This window comes from Anastrepha obliqua, chromosome 1 (genome assembly GCF_027943255.1).
Source record: "Anastrepha obliqua isolate idAnaObli1 chromosome 1, idAnaObli1_1.0, whole genome shotgun sequence".
NCBI classification, from domain to species: domain Eukaryota; kingdom Metazoa; phylum Arthropoda; class Insecta; order Diptera; family Tephritidae; genus Anastrepha; species Anastrepha obliqua.
The window spans coordinates 151,559,681-151,580,503 of NC_072892.1; the positions used below are offsets into that span (position 1 = coordinate 151,559,681).

Genomic DNA, 20,823 nt, shown 5'->3' on the forward strand with positions numbered 1-20,823 from the left:
AGTGAATAAAATTAATACAAAAAATAATTCTGTAAAATATATTTTATAAAAACATAAAAAAAGTGTACTTTCTTAGTGCTTCAGTTTTGACCAACACTGTACATATGAATATTCATAGTACGAACAAAGTAGAAAAATTTACAAGTTAACAATAATTCTATGTATATAACAGTTTTCGCAAAGAGGCTTGGCTTATCAGCCGTTATTTGACTAATCAACAGTTGCTCATCGACACACATGCGAACATTTGTACATAAACATAAACGAATGCTAAAATTAACTTCAAGAAAATGTGACTAAAAATGAAAGAGATAAGCAAGCGTTGACCGGCTTATCTGTCAACAATAAACGCAGCGAATTCGGCTTTTTGCAAAGGCAGGCGAAATTATAAAAAGCTTCATGCACAGCTGAGAGACCTCAGTTGTTCACGAAGCACTGTCAATATTGTTGAAAAGTTAATTATAAATCCGTCAGCCGGTACGAGAGTGAATTACCAATTGCATAAAATAAATTATTATATTTTGAATAACTGTGAACATTAAAGTGCTAATATAAAAATTATATTGTAACGAAATGGCGAATCCCAATCAAGCACCCAAATATACACAGGCAAGTAAATACACAGACGTTTTCTAAGCAATGTGAGCTTTCTCACTCCACAATTTATTTCGCAAGTATCAAATTCCAATATATGTATATTGCACAATTTGAATAAATAAATATCTCGAGTAGTCTCAGATTTCTGAATAGATAAGTTTACAATCTATTTCTTTTATTGTATTTATTCGTGTTATCTATTCAAGAGCCGCTAAAGTAAATCAATTGTGACTTATTTAACCGTATCTATGCCATACACACATATTTATATTTATTTGTTTAATTAATAGGGCTTAAGTTGCAAGTTTGTATTTTAATTCCTTGTTGGTTGATGGAATTTTAACATTATTAGTGTTGCCGTTATTGGTTTAGGTGTACGATCCCAGTTTGTTTAGCGAAACTGGATGTACTGTAAACGAGTATTCGTGTTTTCATGCACTTGCTATACATTAGGGTAGTTCATTTGTTTTTGAGATCATAAATTACTGGTTTATTAAGGGGACAGATGCCTGTAAACGGCCATATTTTCTCTGATTTTCATTTAAATTATTTAAAATGAAGAAGTCAAAATATATATATTTTTTCCAAAATTGGCATGCAGTTTATTTATGCATTAAAATAATGTAAAAACATTTTTTTTTTATTTTAATCATTTAAAATGGCGGATGTACACCCAATTCTTCCAGGAAAGTCGCAGCGGGGCTTCTCAATCGGCGGGCATTGTAGCATCGGCGTCAGTGACCTGAATACAAAAAACCAAAAATTTTTTGGTTTACTAAGTCATAATTTCTATATAAATTAAAAAAAATGAAAAAAAAATCGCAGAATAAAATACTTAAAAAAAAATGAATTCTGGGACGAATTTTCCTACTATTTTTGCTTCGAAAAAAAATTTTTTTTTGAAAACATTTTCAAAAACTTGAAACACATAGAAAGTAAAATCATAAAAAAGATGTGTGCGAAATTTCAGGGAGATCGGTCAATAACTTTTTGAGTTATCGTGTACGCCAAAAATATAGTCTTGAGAAAAACGCGTCTAAAGTTTGAATACATGAAAATTCCTCTCCCAGCGCTTGAACGCAAAGAATAGAGTCGTCACGGTTGACGATCTATAATATAAGAAATACTTAAATTTACGTTCTAAAAATTTTTTGACATATTCGTAAAGGATTATATTAACATTTTATGAAAAATAAAAATTTTCTTTTCGAAATTTTACAGGTATCTGTCCTCTTAAACTGCAATTAATGGTGCCGTAACTTAGCCATAACCATAGCCATAGCAATCAGCTTTTCGGATCAAACATATGGGCACCACTGTAAACGATTATAGGTGCCGCATCATAACGTCATAACCGGCACTCGAAGTGTAACCAATTAAAAAAGCCATAAATGTAGTTGGGAAAATTACTTTTTTTTCTATTCAAAGTAAAAAATGTGTGGAAATAATACAAAATTAAGAATCAATTTATTTTTGCTCGGTGTGACCACCTTTCACCTTGACTATGGCCTTGAGACGGTCCAGCAACGAATCGCAAGCTGCCCGAATGTGGCATGCAGGTATTTTGGCCCACACGCGAACAATGGCTTTTTTCAGCGCCTCAGGGCTGGTGAATCTTTTAGTTCGGACCTTGCTCTCTAAAATGGACCAAAGAGAATATTTCATCGGATTCGGGTCTAGTGCATTTGAGAGCAATTTTGTGGACGTTATGAAGTTCGGAAAGTTGTTTTTAGCCATTCTTGGTCCACACGAGCTTTGTGAGACGGTGCCGAGTCCTGTTGAAACGTTCCTGGTCTGCCACCGAAATGTTTGTCTGCCCACGGTTTCAAAGCAACCTCCAGAATACTAGAATATTTCGCATTCACCTTGACGCCAGGCTCGATAAACACGATTGGAGAACGCCCATCTACAATTACAGCGGCCCAAGCCATTATCTGCGGCGGATGCTGCCTCCTGGTGACCAATCGATAACTCAAATTCTCGTATGAATGGTCGGCGAAATAAACCCTGTAGTTTTGGGAGTTTACGAATTGCTCAATTTGAAAAATGTTCTCGTCAGAAAACACAATGTTCGGAAATTGACCGCTTTCGGCCAAGCGAAGCAACTCCTCGCTCTCTCAAGTCTGACTTGTTGCTGATTTGATACGGGATCATGCGCCTTTGTTGATCTTGTAAGGCTTGACTTTGAGATAATATTTTCCAGTATGCGGCGGACGCTACTCCCAGATATTTTCAGTTCTTTCTTCATTTGGTTGTCACTTCGTCGGAGATTTCGCCCAAGTCGCTTCTTCACTTTTTGAACCATTTCATGTGACATTGTAGGCTTTTGATGACCACTTCCATGACACTTCGTTGTAATGAGTAACGGTGCGATAAACAAAAACTTTATTTACTTTAAGGTCCGTCCTATACATCCAGTGAGTCTTCTTCGGAGAAAGACACCCACCTGCGTTCTATGGCCTAAATAGAGCTGCAGTTGCTTTCCTTACCCTGTCCTCTACATTAATGTTCTAATTTCTTGTCGCGAATTAGACATTTCATGTAATCTCCTGTGGACTTCTAGCCTTACTCGCACACCAATTGATGATGGCTTCACAGATTGTAGCATTTGATAATTCCTCGAGAACAGCACTCTTTCTCTTGATCACATAAACGATTGTCATTTTTGGTAACAAATTCTATGCTTGTAATAAATCGCAAATATTTGCTAAAAAAATTTTCTCTCTCGAAAAACTCCAATGGGGTACATCCGAAGGAATGCCAAAAATCTGATTCATAATAAAAAAATAGTAGTAATGAAATTACCTTCTTTTTGTATCAAGATTATTTTTACACAGCCATCTTATTAGTAGATTATTTTTACACAGGCATCTATACATAGAAGTCAATGGCCACTAATCTTATCGATTTTGTTCATTTCTCAAGCAAACCCCGTTAAATTGAAGTATAATTAGCTTTTTGCAGCTGTAGGTAAATAAGTAATAAAATAAATAATAATCTTGAATGCATTCAAAACCAGAATCGTAGCACCAACTTCAATGTATTGCACGAGAATGGCATTTTTTTATTGTATAAAATAAACTTACGAATTCTCAAGCCTAAAATGTATCGTGTAAAAATAGGCCACCCTAATGTAAATTACGGGCGCCGTAGCCGAATGCGTTGATGCGTGACTACCATTCGAAAGTGCGTAGGTTCGAATCTGCATGCATGAAATACCGAAATAATAGAAAAAGTTTTTCTAAACCGGTCGTCCCTCGGCTGGAAATGGGAAACCTCCGATTTGAATTATCTACTTTCTTATTATGGATTATTATTATTGATTGGCTGTTTGTGCACTGCGACCTGAATACATCTATTGTGCAACCATGTAGCCTACTCGAACAGTTTTAGACTATTAATATATCTTTAAACTGCTGTAGGCTTTATTTCTACCAGGAGGTTTGGATCTATGGTCCCATTTCCCAGGTAATTTAGTCTGCGTCGTGCCACTGCTGGGCAGTCGCATAGAACGTGTTCTGCTGTTTCTTGTGCCTCTTTGCAGAGTTTACAAGAATCGTTTTCTATAACTCCTATCTTTTTGATGTGATAATTAAGTTTATAGTGTCCTGTTAGTAGTTCGGTGTAAAGTTTTATGTCCTTTCTGCTTAGGTTAAGGATTGCTTCTACCTTTATCCGTTCCGGGTCTATGGGTATTTTCGATTGCCGCATGACCGATTGGGCTCTCCAGTAATCGATTAGGCTTTGTTGTTCCTGCTCACGCAGAAAGGCACTTTTGAAGTTGTTATTTACCCCGCAGAAAGGTACAGGACCTATGAAGGGAGTGTTTGCCCCCTTTTTCGCTAAAGTCACCGCAATTTCATTCCCTTCGTGTCCCTCATGTCCCGGAACCCACAGGTAACAAAGTTTCATGATGCTAAGTTGTTGAGGATTTTAACACATTCCCAGACCCACCTTGATTGGAATAAGAAGATATCCAGCGATTTTAGAGCTTGACTGTCAAAGAGAATATTATTATGGATAAGCACTATTCAGCTTAAGGTCACCGCAGCCGTAGCTTAGATATTTGTTGTAATTCAGTTTTAACTATAAGTACAACTTACTTAATAAAAAAAAAAAATAAAAAAATTAGACTTAAACTTTAAATCGTCGATCCAATACATTTTTATTCCCGTCAATTTAACAAAAAAAACTTATTGAGGAATAGTAACTAAAATTAAAAATAAGAAAGCAGAAGGAAGTGGATGAACGTCGCAAATGGAAGAATAGAAACAGTGAAATTTGCAAGAGATTGTAAAATGATATACGCCGCAAAATTTACTCAGCAAAAAAACGATTGATTAAATAGCCAATGACCTACAAGACCTACTCGATGGCTTGCACAAAAAATTTAAAAAAACAAAAGGGATGCGTTTTAAACTCACCCAACGAAATTTGTTTGAAAACGGATGAGAAAAGCTATTTCGGAATATTATATAAAAACCATTTTCACTGATAAAAACAGATCAAACTACAGCACCCCTTCACTATTGCTCTCCGATTATCCGATAAGTAAAAATTAAATCAAAAGTGCTATTAAAAATATGAAATCACATAAAGCTACACGACCTGATCAAATTCCATCTGAAATTGTGAAACTCATAAACGCCGAGCATCTACAACCCCTTGTTAAACTTTTCAATTATTTATATAATACCAGCATATACCCTGCAGATGGGCTGAAATCAGCGTTTATTAAAAATAAAATAAATAATTGGCGCGTACAGTTTTGTTAGGTGTTTGGCCGAGGTCCTCCTCCTATTTGTGGTGTGCGTCTTGATGTTGTTCCACAAATGGAGGGACCTACAGTTTCAAGCCGACTCCGAACGGCAGATATTTTTATGAGGAGCTTTTTCATGGCAGAAATACACTCGGAGGTTTGCCATTGCCTGCCGAGGGGCGACCGCTATTAGAAAAAGGTTTTTATTAATTTTGCTTTCACCGAGATTCGAACCAACGACCTCTCTGTGAATCCCGAATGGTAATCACGCACCAACCCATTCGGCTACGGCGGCCGTTTATTACCCTTCCGAAAAAATCCAGTGCTAAGAGCTACAGTGAATGTAGACTGAAAAGTCTAATGAGTCACGCCCTAAAAATATTTCTTAAAGTTCTACACAACAGAATTTACAAAAAATGCGAAGAAGCAATGAGAGAAATGCAATTTGGTTTCCGTGGAGGAATGGGTACAAGAAAAGCTTTATTCTGTGTCCAGGTGCTTATTAAAAATTGTACAGATGTACAAAAAGATGTCTTTCTATGTTTCGTAGACTACGAAAAAGCATTTGACACTGTGCAACATGATAAATTGCTCAATATATTAAGATCTCTGAATATCGATGAAAAGGAAATCCAAGCTATTGAAAATTTATATTTCCACCAAACAGCGCATATTGTAGTTGATGGTGACCCCACTGAAGGCATACCGTTTTCGAAAGGTGTTCGACAAGGCTGCATACTCTCTCCACTGCTCTTTCATATTTACTCCGAAAGAATATTTCAGGAAGCTTTAGAAAACATTGAGGGTGGTATCAAAGTAAATGCCGTCATTATAAATAACAGCAGGTACGCCGACGATACAACTCTACGATGTGACAGTTTGGTTGGCCTTCAAAAACTGGTCGACAAAGTTGCAATGCACAGTCGACGGCCTCAAAATCAACATCAGAAAAACTAAATGCATGGTTTTTAGCAGAAGAAATACATACAGGAACACTTATTTAACAGTCAACAATGCACCTGTAGAAAGAGTAAATAAACTTAGATACCTTGGTTGCCTTCTCAATGAATACTGGGTTGTCTCAACAGAAATAAGATGGTAAGATCCGCATTTCTTTAATATGGCAAATTCCTAAAGTATCGCGCCTTCAATCTTCAACTAAAAATGCGCTTCATAAAATGCTATGTATGGTCAGTTTTGCTATATGGCATGGAAATATGGACTATAAAACTCTCCGACATGAATAGACTGAAGGCATTTGAAATGTGGTTTCTCCGGAGATCGCTCAAAATACGATGGACCGACCAGGTTTCTAATGAAGAAGTGCTGCGAAGAGTTCACGGCGACAGACAACTACTGTAGTGCATCAAACGAAGAAAAACTTCATATTTGGGGCATATTCTGCGGAACCCGAAATAAGGAACTGTTGCAACTCATACTGCAGGGCAAGATTGAAGGAAGAAGAGGTATCGGGCCTAAGCAGTTTTCTTGGTTGCGGAACATAAGGCAGTGGTCCGTATACAACGTGTGGGGTGGGTCCCCTCTTGGAAGCAACTAGAGGCCACGAATTATTTTCAAATATAGTTCAAAATTTGTATTAAAAAAAAAACAAATTTATAAAAAAATTTTATTACTTGTATAGTCGCTTACATTCGATTACGAATAGCAAATAGAGAAGAAGGAACTGCTTTTTACAGATACGAAGAATTTCGCAAGGATGATAGATTACAAGATTTGGCCATTCGAAGCAAAAATGTGAAAGTAACTTTGGCTATAACTGGGCATCTATACCTGCTATGGCTACTATGGGCTCTCTCTTGCGACACATCGTAAGAGATATAATATTTCGCTTGTGTAGACCGTCCATGGCAAAAGATATACGATATCAAGTGAGATATATCGAATCCATTTAATTCCATGTCTTGAACTATCAAATTCAGAGTTTGATGGCTAATTCGTAGAATTTGCTTTGAAGTTGATGCAGCGGAAAACGGTGGAATTCGCGGAATAACAACATTTGGATATTCGATATTTTCTACTACATTTTTTTGATTTTTGTTGTTGAAATATTTGCAATATTTTTCGAGTAAAATTTTGTTTAACTTTTAACGTTTAACGTTTTCTGCAACATACGCATTCCGCATATGCTCAAGTTTGCGCTTCACTACCTCGATGTCTCTATTTAGCTCGTTGGAGAATTGGGTACATGCATTTTTTTCCAAATCTAAACGTCTTGCAATGCTTTGATTGCGTTAAGGCAGCGAAGTGCCTTGCTCGACGGCATATTTAAAATGGAATGGTATGCGAGGAAATGCCACGCAAATATTATCTCTTTAGTTAGCTGTTTCGTATGCGAGAAAACTGACAGTTCGTCAAAAGTGATTTGACAGAAAACTAGGTGAATTAAATGAAAACCAAATGTATAAAGTGCGAGGTTGGTTGAATTTAATCAGTCTTCCAAAAAACTGTAATTATGTTTTAGACTTGACTTGAACTAATTGAAAGAGCAAGCCAATAGTATAAGTACCAAAAATCTGTTTTATTTGTTCTTATATTTAAAAAAACTGCCAACTGAACCAATTGACTATTCTGAAATCATATTTACGCTTTCTGAAATTCACTTTATATTTTTTTTTACATAATTTTTAACATCCAATCGACTCTTCCGAAATCTAATTTACGCTTTAAAATTCTCTTTATGTTTTCTAAAATAGAATTGACTTTTCTGAAATCCAATTTACGCTTTCTAACATCCAATCGGCTCTTCTGAAATCCAACTTACGCTTTCGAAAATTCACTTTAGCTTTCCTAAAATCCAATTGACTTTTCTGAAACCCAATTTACGCTTTCGAAAATTCACTTTATGTTTTCTAAAATCCTATCGACTCTTCTGAAATCCAATTTACGCTTTCGAAAATTCACTTTATGTTTTCTAAAATAGAATTGACTCTTCTGAAATCCAATTTACGCTTTCTAAAACTCACTTTATGTTTTCTAAAATCGAATTGACTGTTCTGAAACCCAATTTACGCTTTCTAACATCCAATGGGCTCTTCTGAAATCCAATTTACGCTTTCTAAAATTCATTTTCTCTTCTTCTTCTTAATTGGCGCGATTTTGGCCGAGATTAACAAAGCGCGCCAGTCGTTTCTTTCTCGTGCTAACCGGCGCCAATTGGACACACCAAGTGAAGCCAAGTCCTTCTCCATCTGATCTTTTCAACGCAGAGGAGGCCTTCCTCTTCCTCTGCTACCACTAGCTGGTACGGCATCGAATACTTTCAAAGACGGAGCGTTTGTATCCATTCGGACGACATGACCCAGCCAACGTAGCCGCTGGATCTTTATTCGCTGCGCTATGTCTATGTCGTCGTAAAGCTCATACAGCTCATCGTTCCATCGTCTACGATATTCACCGTTGCCAACGTGCAAAGGTCCAAAAATCTTACGCAGAATCTTTCTCTCGAACACTCCAAGCGTCGCTTCATCGGATGTGTCATCGTCCAAGCTTCTGCACCATACGTTAGGACGGGCATGATGAGAGCCTTGTAGAGTGTTAGTTTTGTTCGTCGAGAGAGGACTTTACTGCTCAATTGCCTACTTAGTCCAAAGTAGCACTTGTTGGCAAGAGAGATTCTACGTTGGATTTCAAGGCTGACATTGTTATCGGTGTTAATGCTGGTTCCTAAATACACGAAGTCTTTTACAACCTCAAAATTAGGTTTCCTAAAATCCAATTGACTTTTCTGAAACGCTTTCGAAATTTCACTTTATGTTTTCTAAAATCCTATCGACTCTTCTGAAATCTAATTTACGCTTTCGAAAATTCACTTTATGTTTTCTAAAATCCTATCGACTCTTCTGAAATCTAATTTACGTTTTCGAAAATTCAATTTATGTTTTCTGAAATCAAATTGACGGTTTTTAAAATTCACTTTGTGTTTTCTAATATCCAACTGACTATCCTCATATTTACGCTCTCTAACATCCAATCGACTCTTCTCAAATCCACTTGACGCTTTCTTTAATTCACTTTATCCATTGGACTCTTCTGAAATCATATTTACGCCTTCTAACATCCCATCGATTCTTCTGAAATCCAATTTACCTTTCGACAATTTTCTTTATGTTTTCTAACATCCGATCGACTCTTCTGAAATCTAATTTACGTTTTCGAAAATTCAATTTATGTTTTCTGAAATCAAATTGACGGTTTTTAAAATTCACTTTGTGTTTTCTAATATCCAACTGACTATCCTCATATTTACGCTCTCTAACATCCAATCGACTCTTCTCAAATCCACTTGACGCTTTCTTTAATTCACTTTATCCATTGGACTCTTCTGAAATCATATTTACGCCTTCTAACATCCCATCGATTCTTCTGAAATCCAATTTACCTTTCGACAATTTTCTTTATGTTTTCTAACATCCGATCGACTCTTCTGAAATCCAATTTACGCTTTCGAAAATTCACTTTATGTTTTCTAAATTCCAATTGACTATTCTAAAATCCTATTTACGCTTTCTAACATCCCAGTGAGCCTTTGTGAAATCCAACTGGTTATGATGTAGAACTGTCCCAGAATATAAATAAAAATAGCAACCCTCGCAGATGCATATGTATAATTTTGAAGCCCCCACGTTATCTAATAAAAACGACAACTGTATTTTTTTATGGTTTTTCTTTTTTTTGTAATCAAACAACGTCAAATTATGACTTACCTTCACCTTGACTATAGCCGCTTTTAATAGCGTAGATATACAATTTTTTTCTTCAAACACATACATATGCATATATGTCATCTAAATTTGCCTATCCGCTGCAACTCGCTAGAAATTTTCACGCCTCGCTGAAAAGATTTGCAACCTTATCGATAACTGCCACTCATACAAAAGTTCAGTTAACAACTCACTCTGACAATTTTAGATATTTTAAACAAATTCTATATTTATATTTTTTAACTTTTGCAGCTTTTTATCAACAATGAGTTCGTTGACGCTGTATCTGGCAAAAAGTTTCCAACCATCAATCCCGCAACTGGCAAATTGATAGTCGAAGTTGCCGAGGGCGATAAGGTGAGTGCAAGAGACCATAAAATACTGAATTTACGTTAAGTAAATTAATTAATTTAATCAGTATGTTTGCTCAGCAATGGTGCATTTCATGTAAATAAATAATTTTCTATTTCTGTCTTATCGCGCACAGGCTGATGTGGACTTGGCCGTGACCGCCGCTAAGAAGGCATTCCATAGAAACTCCGAATGGCGCACAATGAGTCCACTGCAACGCACCGAGCTGATGAACAAGTATGTAGGCGCTCGTTTACTGTCCAACTCTTGTCCGCTTATAAGCATTTTCTTAAAATAATCCTTTCATTTCCCCCTCTCTTGCACAATCACCCATCACACATGCACGCATATAAAGACTGTGCAGCCTCATGGACCGCGACAAGCAGGCATTGGCTAGCCTTGAGACACAAGACAATGGCAAACCATATGCCGAAGCTGTTTTCGATGTGGAAATATCCATTATGACGCTGAAGTACTATGCCGGCTGGACCGATAAGTATTTCGGTGACACCATACCCGCTGGCGGCTACATTGCAATGACACGCAAGGAGCCAGTCGGTGTGGTAGGTCAAATCATTCCCTGGAACTATCCATTGCTTATGTTGGCCTGGAAGTGGGGACCTGCACTCGCTGTGGGCTGTACGATTGTGATGAAACCAGCCGAGCAGACACCACTCACCGCACTGCATATGGCCGCCTTGACTAAGGAAGCTGGTTTTCCTGCGGGCGTCATCAACATCATAACCGGTTATGGGCCCACTGCTGGTGCGGCAATCTCCAAGCATCACGATGTGCAGAAGGTGGCATTCACTGGCTCCGTTGATGTTGGACGCATTGTTATGCAAGCTGCAGCGCAATCGAATTTGAAACGTGTTTCGCTGGAGTTGGGTGGCAAGAGTCCGATTGTGGTGTTTGAAGATGCTGATCGTAAGTTATTGACCCCAACTGCACACAAGTGCACGATTGACTTTATTATACACAAATTATTATTATTATTTTTTTTTTTTGCAGTTGACTTGGCGGTGGACATCACTCACGAGGCGCTTTTCTCCAATCACGGTCAGAGCTGTTGTGCCGGTAGTCGCACCTATGTGCACGAGAAGATCTACGATAAGTTTGTTGCTAAAGCTACGGCTGCCGCTAAAGCGCGCAAGGTCGGCAATCCATTCGATGAGTCCGTGAAACAGGGTCCACAAATCGATGAAGAAATGATGAGCAAAGTGCTGGGCTATATCGAAAGTGGCAAGAAGCAGGGTGCTAAGTTGCAATGCGGTGGCAAGCGCATCGGCGATGTGGGCTACTTCATCGAGCCGACTGTGTTCTCCGATGTTACCGATGGCATGAAAATTGCACAGGAGGAGGTAAGATTTTGTTGCGCCTGGGCGATGCTAATTTGCGAAATTTTCGGCATTTCAACATTATCGGCATTTTCTTTAACATCAAAAATGCCTGAACGGAATCGACAAAAACAAAATTGCACCGTTCACAATTTCAGCGGCCTGGCGTGCATTTTTGACTTTATCAAAGAAAAACTGTAAAATGCACCGAAATTTCTTTTTGTTGACTTTGTCCATTGTTAACACCCTGTAACTCACAACTGAATGGAACAAACAAAAAACAGTTTTTAGTGTGAAATGTCACCTTGACAACGAGCATAAACTTCAAATTATTTGTTCGATACCTTACGAGGTATCGATCACTGCAGCCATCTAACGAAAAAATAATGAATTTCTTTTCCCCAAACTAATTTTTCAGTTCTCTAACTAAACTCAATTTGATCTCAAACTTGGTAATGGTTGTACGGGTTAGGCTAAGGCCTTATGCACTGAGACCAGACTGATCTATTGTGCGCCCCTAATAACTTAATTATAAATATTTAGTATACCTAGGAATCGAACCAGTTCGCTAGGAGGGAGCGATTGTAGGTCTTCCTCCTCTAGTAGGTACGAGCCCAGTATTCTGTGTCTCCTGTGGCCTAATGCCTCTCAGTTGGTGATTAAGTGTTCCATAGACTCCTCTTCATCAGAGCAGAACCTACATAAACTACTGCTGATTGATCCTATTGTGCTCCACAGAGTAATCTAAGGCCCTTTTTATCTAGGGTTAGAACAGATTTTGCTCTGTTAATGCCAACAGTTCAAAAACTTTTTGGAATGATTAAGGCTTAAGGGGTTACATGGGTTTCGTCGGGTAAAAAAATCCTATTTTCAATATATTTTTTTTTTTTCTATGTAAAAAATTATTTATTTAATTCAAACTTTTTTCTGTCTTATAGATACATATTTAAAGAATAATTTCTGAAACTTTCAAAAAAAAAATTAAAACTCCTCCATTGTGACGTCATTTCCGGTGACCCCTCGAAAAAAAGGGGCGTCTCCGTTGTCCGCATAACTCTTGACAGGATCATCGGAAATGAAAAACCAAAAATAAGTGTTTTAGTTAAGACCATAAACTCGTGATTGAACCAAGGAAAGAAAAAAAAGCAAATTTGCTTGACATTTTGTTTTTTTTTTTTTTAAATAGTTGTAATTGAAAAAACCAAACAACCATCGTTCAAGCACGAGTAAATTGTATCTCGAACACCTGTGTAAAATTTTATCAAGATCGATTGAGTAGTTTTCGAGAACATTTGACAACCGACTTTGAAAACACGGTTGCGAGAAAACCGCGTGTAAAGTTTTGAGTAACAATAAAAGGTGCTTGGAGCGCGCACCTTCCAAAGGCTGTATCTCCGAAACCATTATTCGGATCTATTTGAAAAACTAGGATAATATTCTTGAGATGTTGTAGAAATGAATAAGCAAAAAAATCGATTTTTTGAACCCACGAAACCCATGTAACCCCTTAAGTGTTACCTGATTTTTGTTTGGATCCATTTTTTGGTTTCTTGTTTTTGTATTATTTTTGTTAAAGCCGAAAAATAAAAGTCTGCCTTCTCATTTCCTTCGTGTTCCTCATGTCCTGGTACCCAAATCAGTGAGACCTGATTATGAGTGGCCAATTTGTTGAGTGCATTGTTAAATCTCAAACTTAAATGCTTAACAAATGCGAGAGAGCTCTAAGCTCCTAAGAATATTTACTGTTTTGTGTTTAATATTTAAAACAAAAAATAAATCAGGCATTTGTAATTTATTATTTGACTAAATAATTTTCCAACTTCCATTCTCTTGCAGATTTTTGGGCCCGTCATGTCAATTTTTAAATTCAGCAACCTCGATGAGATGATTGAGCGTGCTAATGATGTGAAGTACGGCTTGGCGGCTGGCGTGATCACTAACGACATCAATAAGGCGATAAAATATGCCAACAGCGTGGATGCCGGCTCCATTTGGATCAACTGCTACGATGCCGTGCTACCGCAAACACCATTTGGCGGCTACAAGCAGTCCGGCATTGGCCGTGAGCTAGGAAAGGATGGCTTGGATAATTACCTGGAGACCAAAACTATCACCATGAAGTTGAACTAAGCTTCCGCCCAAAGACAGATTCCTTTTTTTATACACATTTACTTGTATGTATGTATATTTCAATATCATATATTTATGTAATACACGCACACAGTGGTTAAAAAGATTGAAATATATTCGTATGAAATCAATAAATAAATATTTTAAATAAAAAATGGGTAAAATTAAATATTACAGAGGTCCACATACGGAATTCTTAGTTTGCTTATTTAAATTATTTTTTTTTAACAGTTGCATTACACTTAGCATTTAATATCATTCAACGGCACAGGAGAGACAGTGAGAGAGTGTGTGAGAGAGAGAGAGAGAGAGAGATAGGAAGAGCGGGTGTCTATGTGTGGTCGCTATAGAGAAAATGTATGTAGATAAATTTTGTGCAAATTTGCAACTAAACAAGATTCCTGAGATAAAACATTTTGTTCGCTTCGCACTTCCACCGCTTGACGCCTACTTCTTTTTTGAGCCTCTGATTTGTCAAATATACAAAAACATAAACAAAACTAAACCACACGCTGCTGCTGCTGTGAACGCGCATATTGCGCTCGTCCAAGTTGTTGCTTGCCGGTGTCGAGTAACGGCATCGCCACTTCACTCAAATTTGACTTGGCACTTTGAAAGTCATCCTCCGACTTGTTGCGTTCATTGCGTGGCAGTAAAAGTGTCGGCGATTGTGCCGCATCTAGCAGCACTTCTGTAAATTCGGGTTCTGGCTTGCTCAGACGCCGCGCCAACTTGTTTTCATACAACGACTGCACATCCATCAGTTGGAAATCGATGGCGAAGAAGTAGCGCAGCAGCATTAGCAGGAGCGCCAACAGCCACATGACCAGAGCGAACATGTAGGCGAAGCGGAAGAGATTCAAGTAGACGTCGTGTTTGAATTCGTGCTGTCGGATGAAGGGACGCAGTACAGAGATGGCCTGGCCGCAACTGTTGGAGATAAAACGCATAATAATTTATGAAATAAAATTCAAATATGCAAATCGCTAATTTGCTGCAAGTGCGTCGTAATCCAGAAACGCAAAATCTTGAGAAAAATGGATTTAAAGTTTTTAATTTAAAATATCTTTCTAAAAAAACTAAAGACACATTGTCATCCATTGGAACGCTGTTAACAGCCATGCATCTTTTACGCGGCGTAAAAGAAGAGTTTGTAATTACTTCTGCGATTTTTTATTTCATTGTTTTGTTTTTTTGTATTTTTTTATTTTATGTTTTATAATTTTTTTTATTTTATGGTTTTCAATATTTTTCTTTTTTTTAATTTTTTTTTATATTTTTATTTTTTACTTAAAAAATTTTTTTGGATTTTTTAATTTTATTTTTTATGATTTTTTGTTTTGTTTTATGTTTTTTAATTTTATTTTTGTGTGTTTTTATTTTAGTTTTTATAATTTTTTTAATTTTAGGTTTTTTAATATTTTTTTAACATTTTTCTGTTTTTATGTTTTTTTTATATTTTTATTTTTAACTTCAAATTTTTTTCCATTTTTTTATTTTTTTTCATTATTTTTTTTTATTTTATGTTATTATATTATTTTTTTTATATTTTTATTATCTAACTTAATTTTTTCGATTTTTTATTTTATTTTTTATATTTTTTTATTTTAGGTTTTTTAATATTTTATTTACATTTTCCTTTTTTTATGTTTTTTTATATTTTTATTTTTAAACCTCAAATTATTTTTTATTTTAATTTTCATAATTTTTTTTATTTTATGTTATTATATTATTATATTTTTTTATATTTTTATTTTTAACTTAATTTTTGTGGTTTATTTTATTTTATTTTTTATAATTTTTTTATTTTTTGTTTTTGTTTTTTTTATATTTTATTTTTTATAATTTTCTTTTTATTTTATGTTTTTTAATGTTTTTTTGTAATAATTTTCTTTTTTTATATTCTTTTTTAATTTTAGGTTTTTTAATATTTTTTTAACATTTTTCTGTTTTTATGTTTTTTTTATATTTTTATTTTTAACTTGAAATTTTTTTAAATTTTTTAATTTTTTTTATTTCATGTTTTTTAATATTTTTCTCTCTTTTATATTTGTTTTATATTATATTTTTATTTTTAACTTGCAATTTTTTTTGTTCGTTTTGGATTATGACACTTTTGCAGCAATTGCGCAATATACGAGGGGTGCCTTTTTTATGTCGGGATTAGAGAACAAAAACAAATTTTAATCATCGAAAATCACTTTATTGTTTTTCAAAATATTCTCCGCTGGTATTTCAAAACGTTCTGAGTACGTAAAAGCCAAAAAATGTCAAACTTTGCGATACAGCTGTCAGTTGCCAGATTGCAACACCAGGGTTGCCAAATCCCGAAATATAAAAGGCACCCCTCGTATTCTTATTTACTTACGTAATCGCATCGGGCTTTGTTAAATTTTCCCGCAATCCATTGCATAGATTCTTCAAGTAGGTGCTAGCCAAAATAGCGTAGATAAGCGTACCCAGTGTCATTAACGAGAATACCAGTATGGAAGGTATGACAATGCGCCAAGGTTTCGGTAGGCCCCTACAAAGATAATTATTTATATCGTAAGAGAACTTGAAATCGAGTATAAAATTTATTCATATTGGTAATAAAACGTCTTTCAAAAGTGCCACCTTGATATCAGTCGTGAATAATTCCTAGACGGTACCTTTTTTATGTCATCTTTGACATATGTCAAGTAGACAGATGTCAAATTTATCCGATAGAACAAGGTGGTAAAATTTTTGAAACTTATGAAAATGGTTGATCTTAAAGAACAACGAATCGCAAAATTCGCTTTTGGTGGAAATAATCATCCGAATGAGTCTACAATTCAAAGGTTAGTTGAAAAATTTTAAGAAACTGGTTTTGTTAAGATAGAAAAAGGACTGACAAACCAAAAACCCGACGTTCTGTTGACAATATTGCTGCTGTAGCTCAGAGTTTTGTTCAAAAACCTTCAACATCGAAGTCTCGACGTTCTCAACAATTCATGAATCGACTCTTCGGCGGATTTTACCTGTAAACGACGTGGTTTAAGGTGGGCATTTAAATGATGTAAATGTTCACTTATAATTGGTAGGAGCCGCATTTTGAATAAAAATAGTGAAACCTGAAAGAATCTAAATTTGTACGTGTTTCTTATTAAAACAATATCTAGGCGCGTTTTGAAAGACCCTTTATTAACGTCAAGAAAACTTTCCCAACTGATGTTGAGAGAATCCGGCGGAGCCGCTATGACCCACAACATCTTGCCGATGTAATAGACACAAAAGAGAAGGTTGCATGGGCAATTAAATCATTTTCACCTTTCAAATCTTCAGGCCCTGACGGGATCTTACCCAAGATGTACCTCTTGATAATATTCTTCCATGGCTAATGGAAATTTTCAAAGCGTGTCTAAACCTAGGTGATATTCCAAATACCTGGAAACTTGTTAGAGTCGTCCACATATCAAAGGTAGGTAGAAGCGGACATGAATCAGCGAAGGACTTTAGGCCATTGGTCTGTCGTCCTTCCTTTTAAAAACATTTGGACGACTTTTAGACATATACATTAGAAGCTCGCTGGAGAGCTCTAGTATATCAATTGCCCGGTAAGCATGTTGGACAATCAAAGGAAAATCGACGGAGATAGCGCTTCACGAGGTAGTCCATTTTTTACCCTCACCGTCTCACTTTTAACCAGTGCAAAGTACTTAGGGGTAATTTTGGACTCCAAACTTAGCTGGAAATTAAACATTGAAGAACGGGTAAGGGAGGCGAAATAGCTTTATATGCCTGCAAACTTATGATTGGAAAAAGCTGAGGTCTTCAACCTAAGTGTACTTTATGGCTGTTTAAGGCGATTATATGACCAATTTTACTATACAAGTCGGTAGTTTGGTGGAAGCTCTAGGGAGAGATTACAATATCAAATTACTTGGCTGAATACAAAGATCAGCCTGTGCAATAACATCCGGTGCAATCAGACCTTGTCCTAGGGAGACTCTCAATGCACTGACAGACGTTATTCCGGTAGATCTACATATCAAGAAAATGGCGAGCTTGAGTGCATTTAGTAGATGTATCTTTTGTGCTTATTGGGTCTGGGCTATGTTGCTCAGACTACACATCCACCCCCACCAAAGCATTGATAGACGGCGGCGAATTACCGGAGCAGTTAATTGGACTGAAATTGTAGTGTGACAGACGGTTGCTACGCGGATTAGTGAACTTTGTGAGTGAATTTCTTTGTTTATTGAATAGTTTTGTCAGTAAAAGATGGACCGCAGGCAACATATGCGGGTATTAGCTGTCCTGATACTAAAAAGTGATTATTTCTTTGAATAAAGCTTGAATTGCAATTTCCCAAACCGCTCCGAAATATCAAAACAATTAATGTATTGAATATGGTAATAAGTTTCCGCCCTCGTAAAAGAGGTGTCGTTGCGGATACTATTTTTGTGTTCTCTCTAATAATATACTGGCGATTTGAAGGTGCATAAGTGAGGTCTCGATCGCAGTAGTTGACATTCGTTTGAAGCGTAAAGATCCCCTTTTATCTGACATCAACAATGTCTACGTTCGTCCGAAAAAGCAGCATTTGAGGGAAGTCATGCTTCATTATTACCTTGTCGTATATTGATCAATATTTACAGTAATCAATCTCCACCAAATACAATTTGTAAAGAGTGGTTTCGACGCTTCCAAAGGGGCAAGTTCGACCGGAGTGATAAAGATCGCGAAGGAGCACCGAAATAATTCGAAGATACTCAACTACACCATTATTGGATGAAGACGCATGTCGAAACCTTGATGATATGTCTAAAGAGATGGATGTTGACAGATCAACCGTCGGTTAACGTTTGCACGTGATGGGAATGGTCCAGAAAGCAGGTAACTGGGTGCCACATCAATTGAAGGAGAGGGATATCGAGAGACGTTTGGTGACGTGTGAGATGCTTCTTGAACGGCAGAAAAGAAGAGGTTTTCTGCACCGCATCGTCACTAGCGATGTAATATGGATCCATTATGATAACCCTTAACGTCGAAAATGTTGGAGCCTGCCAGGTGAATCAGCTTCAAAGATTATATTGTAAATCTGGTGGGATCAGAAGGGTGTCATCTATTATGAACTCCTTAAACCATCTGAAACCATCACTGGCGGTCGTTATCGTCTGCAGCTAATGCGTTTCAATCCAGCTCTCACAGAAAAGCGGCCGGAACAGGCCGGTAGACATGACAAACCGATTTTACTGCATGACAACGCCAGGCCACACGTTGCTAAATCGGTTCAGAAATATTTAAAGCGCCTGACTTGCCCCATCCGCCGTATTCTCCAGATATTGCATCTTCGGATTACCACCTGTTCCGATCAATGCAGTTAGCCCTTATTGAAGAGCGGTTCAGTTCTTACGAGAGCATCGCAAACTGGCTCAATGAATGGATCAAATGAAAAGAATTCGAATTTTTCGTCAGACGAATCCGTATGCTGCGTGAAAGATGGAGCAAAGTTATAGCTTCCAATGGCACATACTTCACATAATATCAAGCATTTTTTAATTCTTTAAATAATTCGTAACTTTGGCTAAAAAAGGACGGAAACTTATTCCCATAGCCAATAATTTCGAACGTGTTAGGGCACACAAGCATTGCATCCAGTCTTTCTTGTTCTTATTTTTAAAAGTTTGATTATTTTTCATTCACAATAAATATTAACTATCATTTTGCGGCGGTCTTGCCAGCGAAATTCCCCTAATCCGCTTAAATTATGGGAATTAAGTCTGGTAGTTGATCCGGATTATTACTCAGACAATTGGGAATTAAGTCTTTAATCCCGATTAAAGCCAACATCTGTCTGATTCAGCTCGCTTAAATTACTTAAAAAGTCACTTTTCCCTTTCCTCTGCAGTAACCTGGCATAAGCGCTTCCGAGCCAAGTTCATTAACACTAACAACGTACGTACGTATGTATGTGTGTAAGTATGTACGAGTCTTTTCCCTTTTTCATTGTTACACTCACCAATACTTTTGCACGCCTGATTGAAAGATTAAACACATGGCTGTCCATATTATTGCAAAGATTTCCGACAGAAATGGAAAACTATAAATGAATTGGACGGCGGCGCTTTGACGCCAACGAGTTTTGTGCACATCCAGCATCACTGCAAAAACAAGCAGAAAATTAATTGAAATTTAAAAACTGAAAGAAATATCGCAAGAAACAAAATACGCCGAAACAGTTCATATAAAATAGATAAACAGCAGCAGTGTAAGCAAAAATTATGTAAACAAAAGCAGTTAATGCCGTAAATATTTACATTCAACTACACGTAATTTGGTGTAAATCGGCGGATATAAAAATAGAAATTCCTAAAACTCACATACTTACTTGTAGAGAGAAATTGCCGATCATGCGTCATATTGAACTTCACTGCTGGCAGTGCTGTAGTGGTGACTTCTTCCGACGCCTCATCCTCGGGTTTCACTTCGACTTCATCCGGGTGGACCACTTGGAAAATGTGATAGGTTTTGCGCACCTTTGGTTGTTTGGTGGTAGCTGAGAGAAGTTATATGTATTTAGATGACATTAGGAATTGCCTAAGGATTGCTTGAATTTTTGTTTTATCAACGCATTACCATTAGCATCCAATGGAGTGGGCGTCGTCTCGTCTTCTTCAATTTCCCCATTGACTGCAGCATCACTATAGGTCTCGTTGATTAGCTTATCCAGATCATGAAAGAAAATCTCCTTGGAATGTTCATCCATTTGCGGAAAATCTCTTTCCCGAAATGCCAATTTGGCGCCAAGTATGCCATGATAAAAGTCGCCCGAGATTATGTGTATGGTGATGCTCCAAACAATGGAGGTTAAAGCGAGAACTACCATCAGGCATATTACAGCATCTGTAAGGGATAATTGGAAATGATTATTGTATGAAAATAAATGCAGCTGTTAAAAAAT

At 36.7% G+C, this 20,823-nt stretch overlaps 2 protein-coding genes across 5 annotated transcripts in view; one reads left to right on the forward strand and one right to left on the reverse strand.

The window, feature by feature from the left end:
• The first annotated feature begins 408 nt into the window (after positions 1–408).
• On the forward strand, positions 409–14,064 carry LOC129236476 (aldehyde dehydrogenase, mitochondrial). Its single transcript, XM_054870900.1, has 6 exons — positions 409–609; positions 10,330–10,434; positions 10,565–10,665; positions 10,784–11,355; positions 11,440–11,789; positions 13,602–14,064. The coding sequence occupies exons 1-6, from the start codon at positions 574–576 to the stop codon at positions 13,893–13,895; spliced, it is 1,458 nt and encodes a 485-aa protein (XP_054726875.1). The 5' UTR covers positions 409–573; the 3' UTR covers positions 13,896–14,064.
• A 15-nt stretch (positions 14,065–14,079) lies between these two features.
• The window catches only part of LOC129236477 (uncharacterized), a 100,524-nt gene continuing 93,780 nt past the window's right edge, over positions 14,080–20,823 (reverse strand). For all 4 annotated transcript variants that reach the window (XM_054870901.1, XM_054870904.1, XM_054870903.1 and 1 more), the window contains 5 exons: positions 20,499–20,765; positions 20,251–20,418; positions 19,882–20,023; positions 16,264–16,419; positions 14,080–14,825 (listed from right to left, as the gene is read on the reverse strand). In XM_054870901.1, coding sequence (XP_054726876.1) covers positions 14,396–14,825; positions 16,264–16,419; positions 19,882–20,023; positions 20,251–20,418; positions 20,499–20,765 — 1,163 coding nt within the window. In that variant the 3' untranslated portion in view covers positions 14,080–14,395. The remainder of the gene's footprint in view (positions 14,826–16,263; positions 16,420–19,881; positions 20,024–20,250; positions 20,419–20,498; positions 20,766–20,823) is intronic.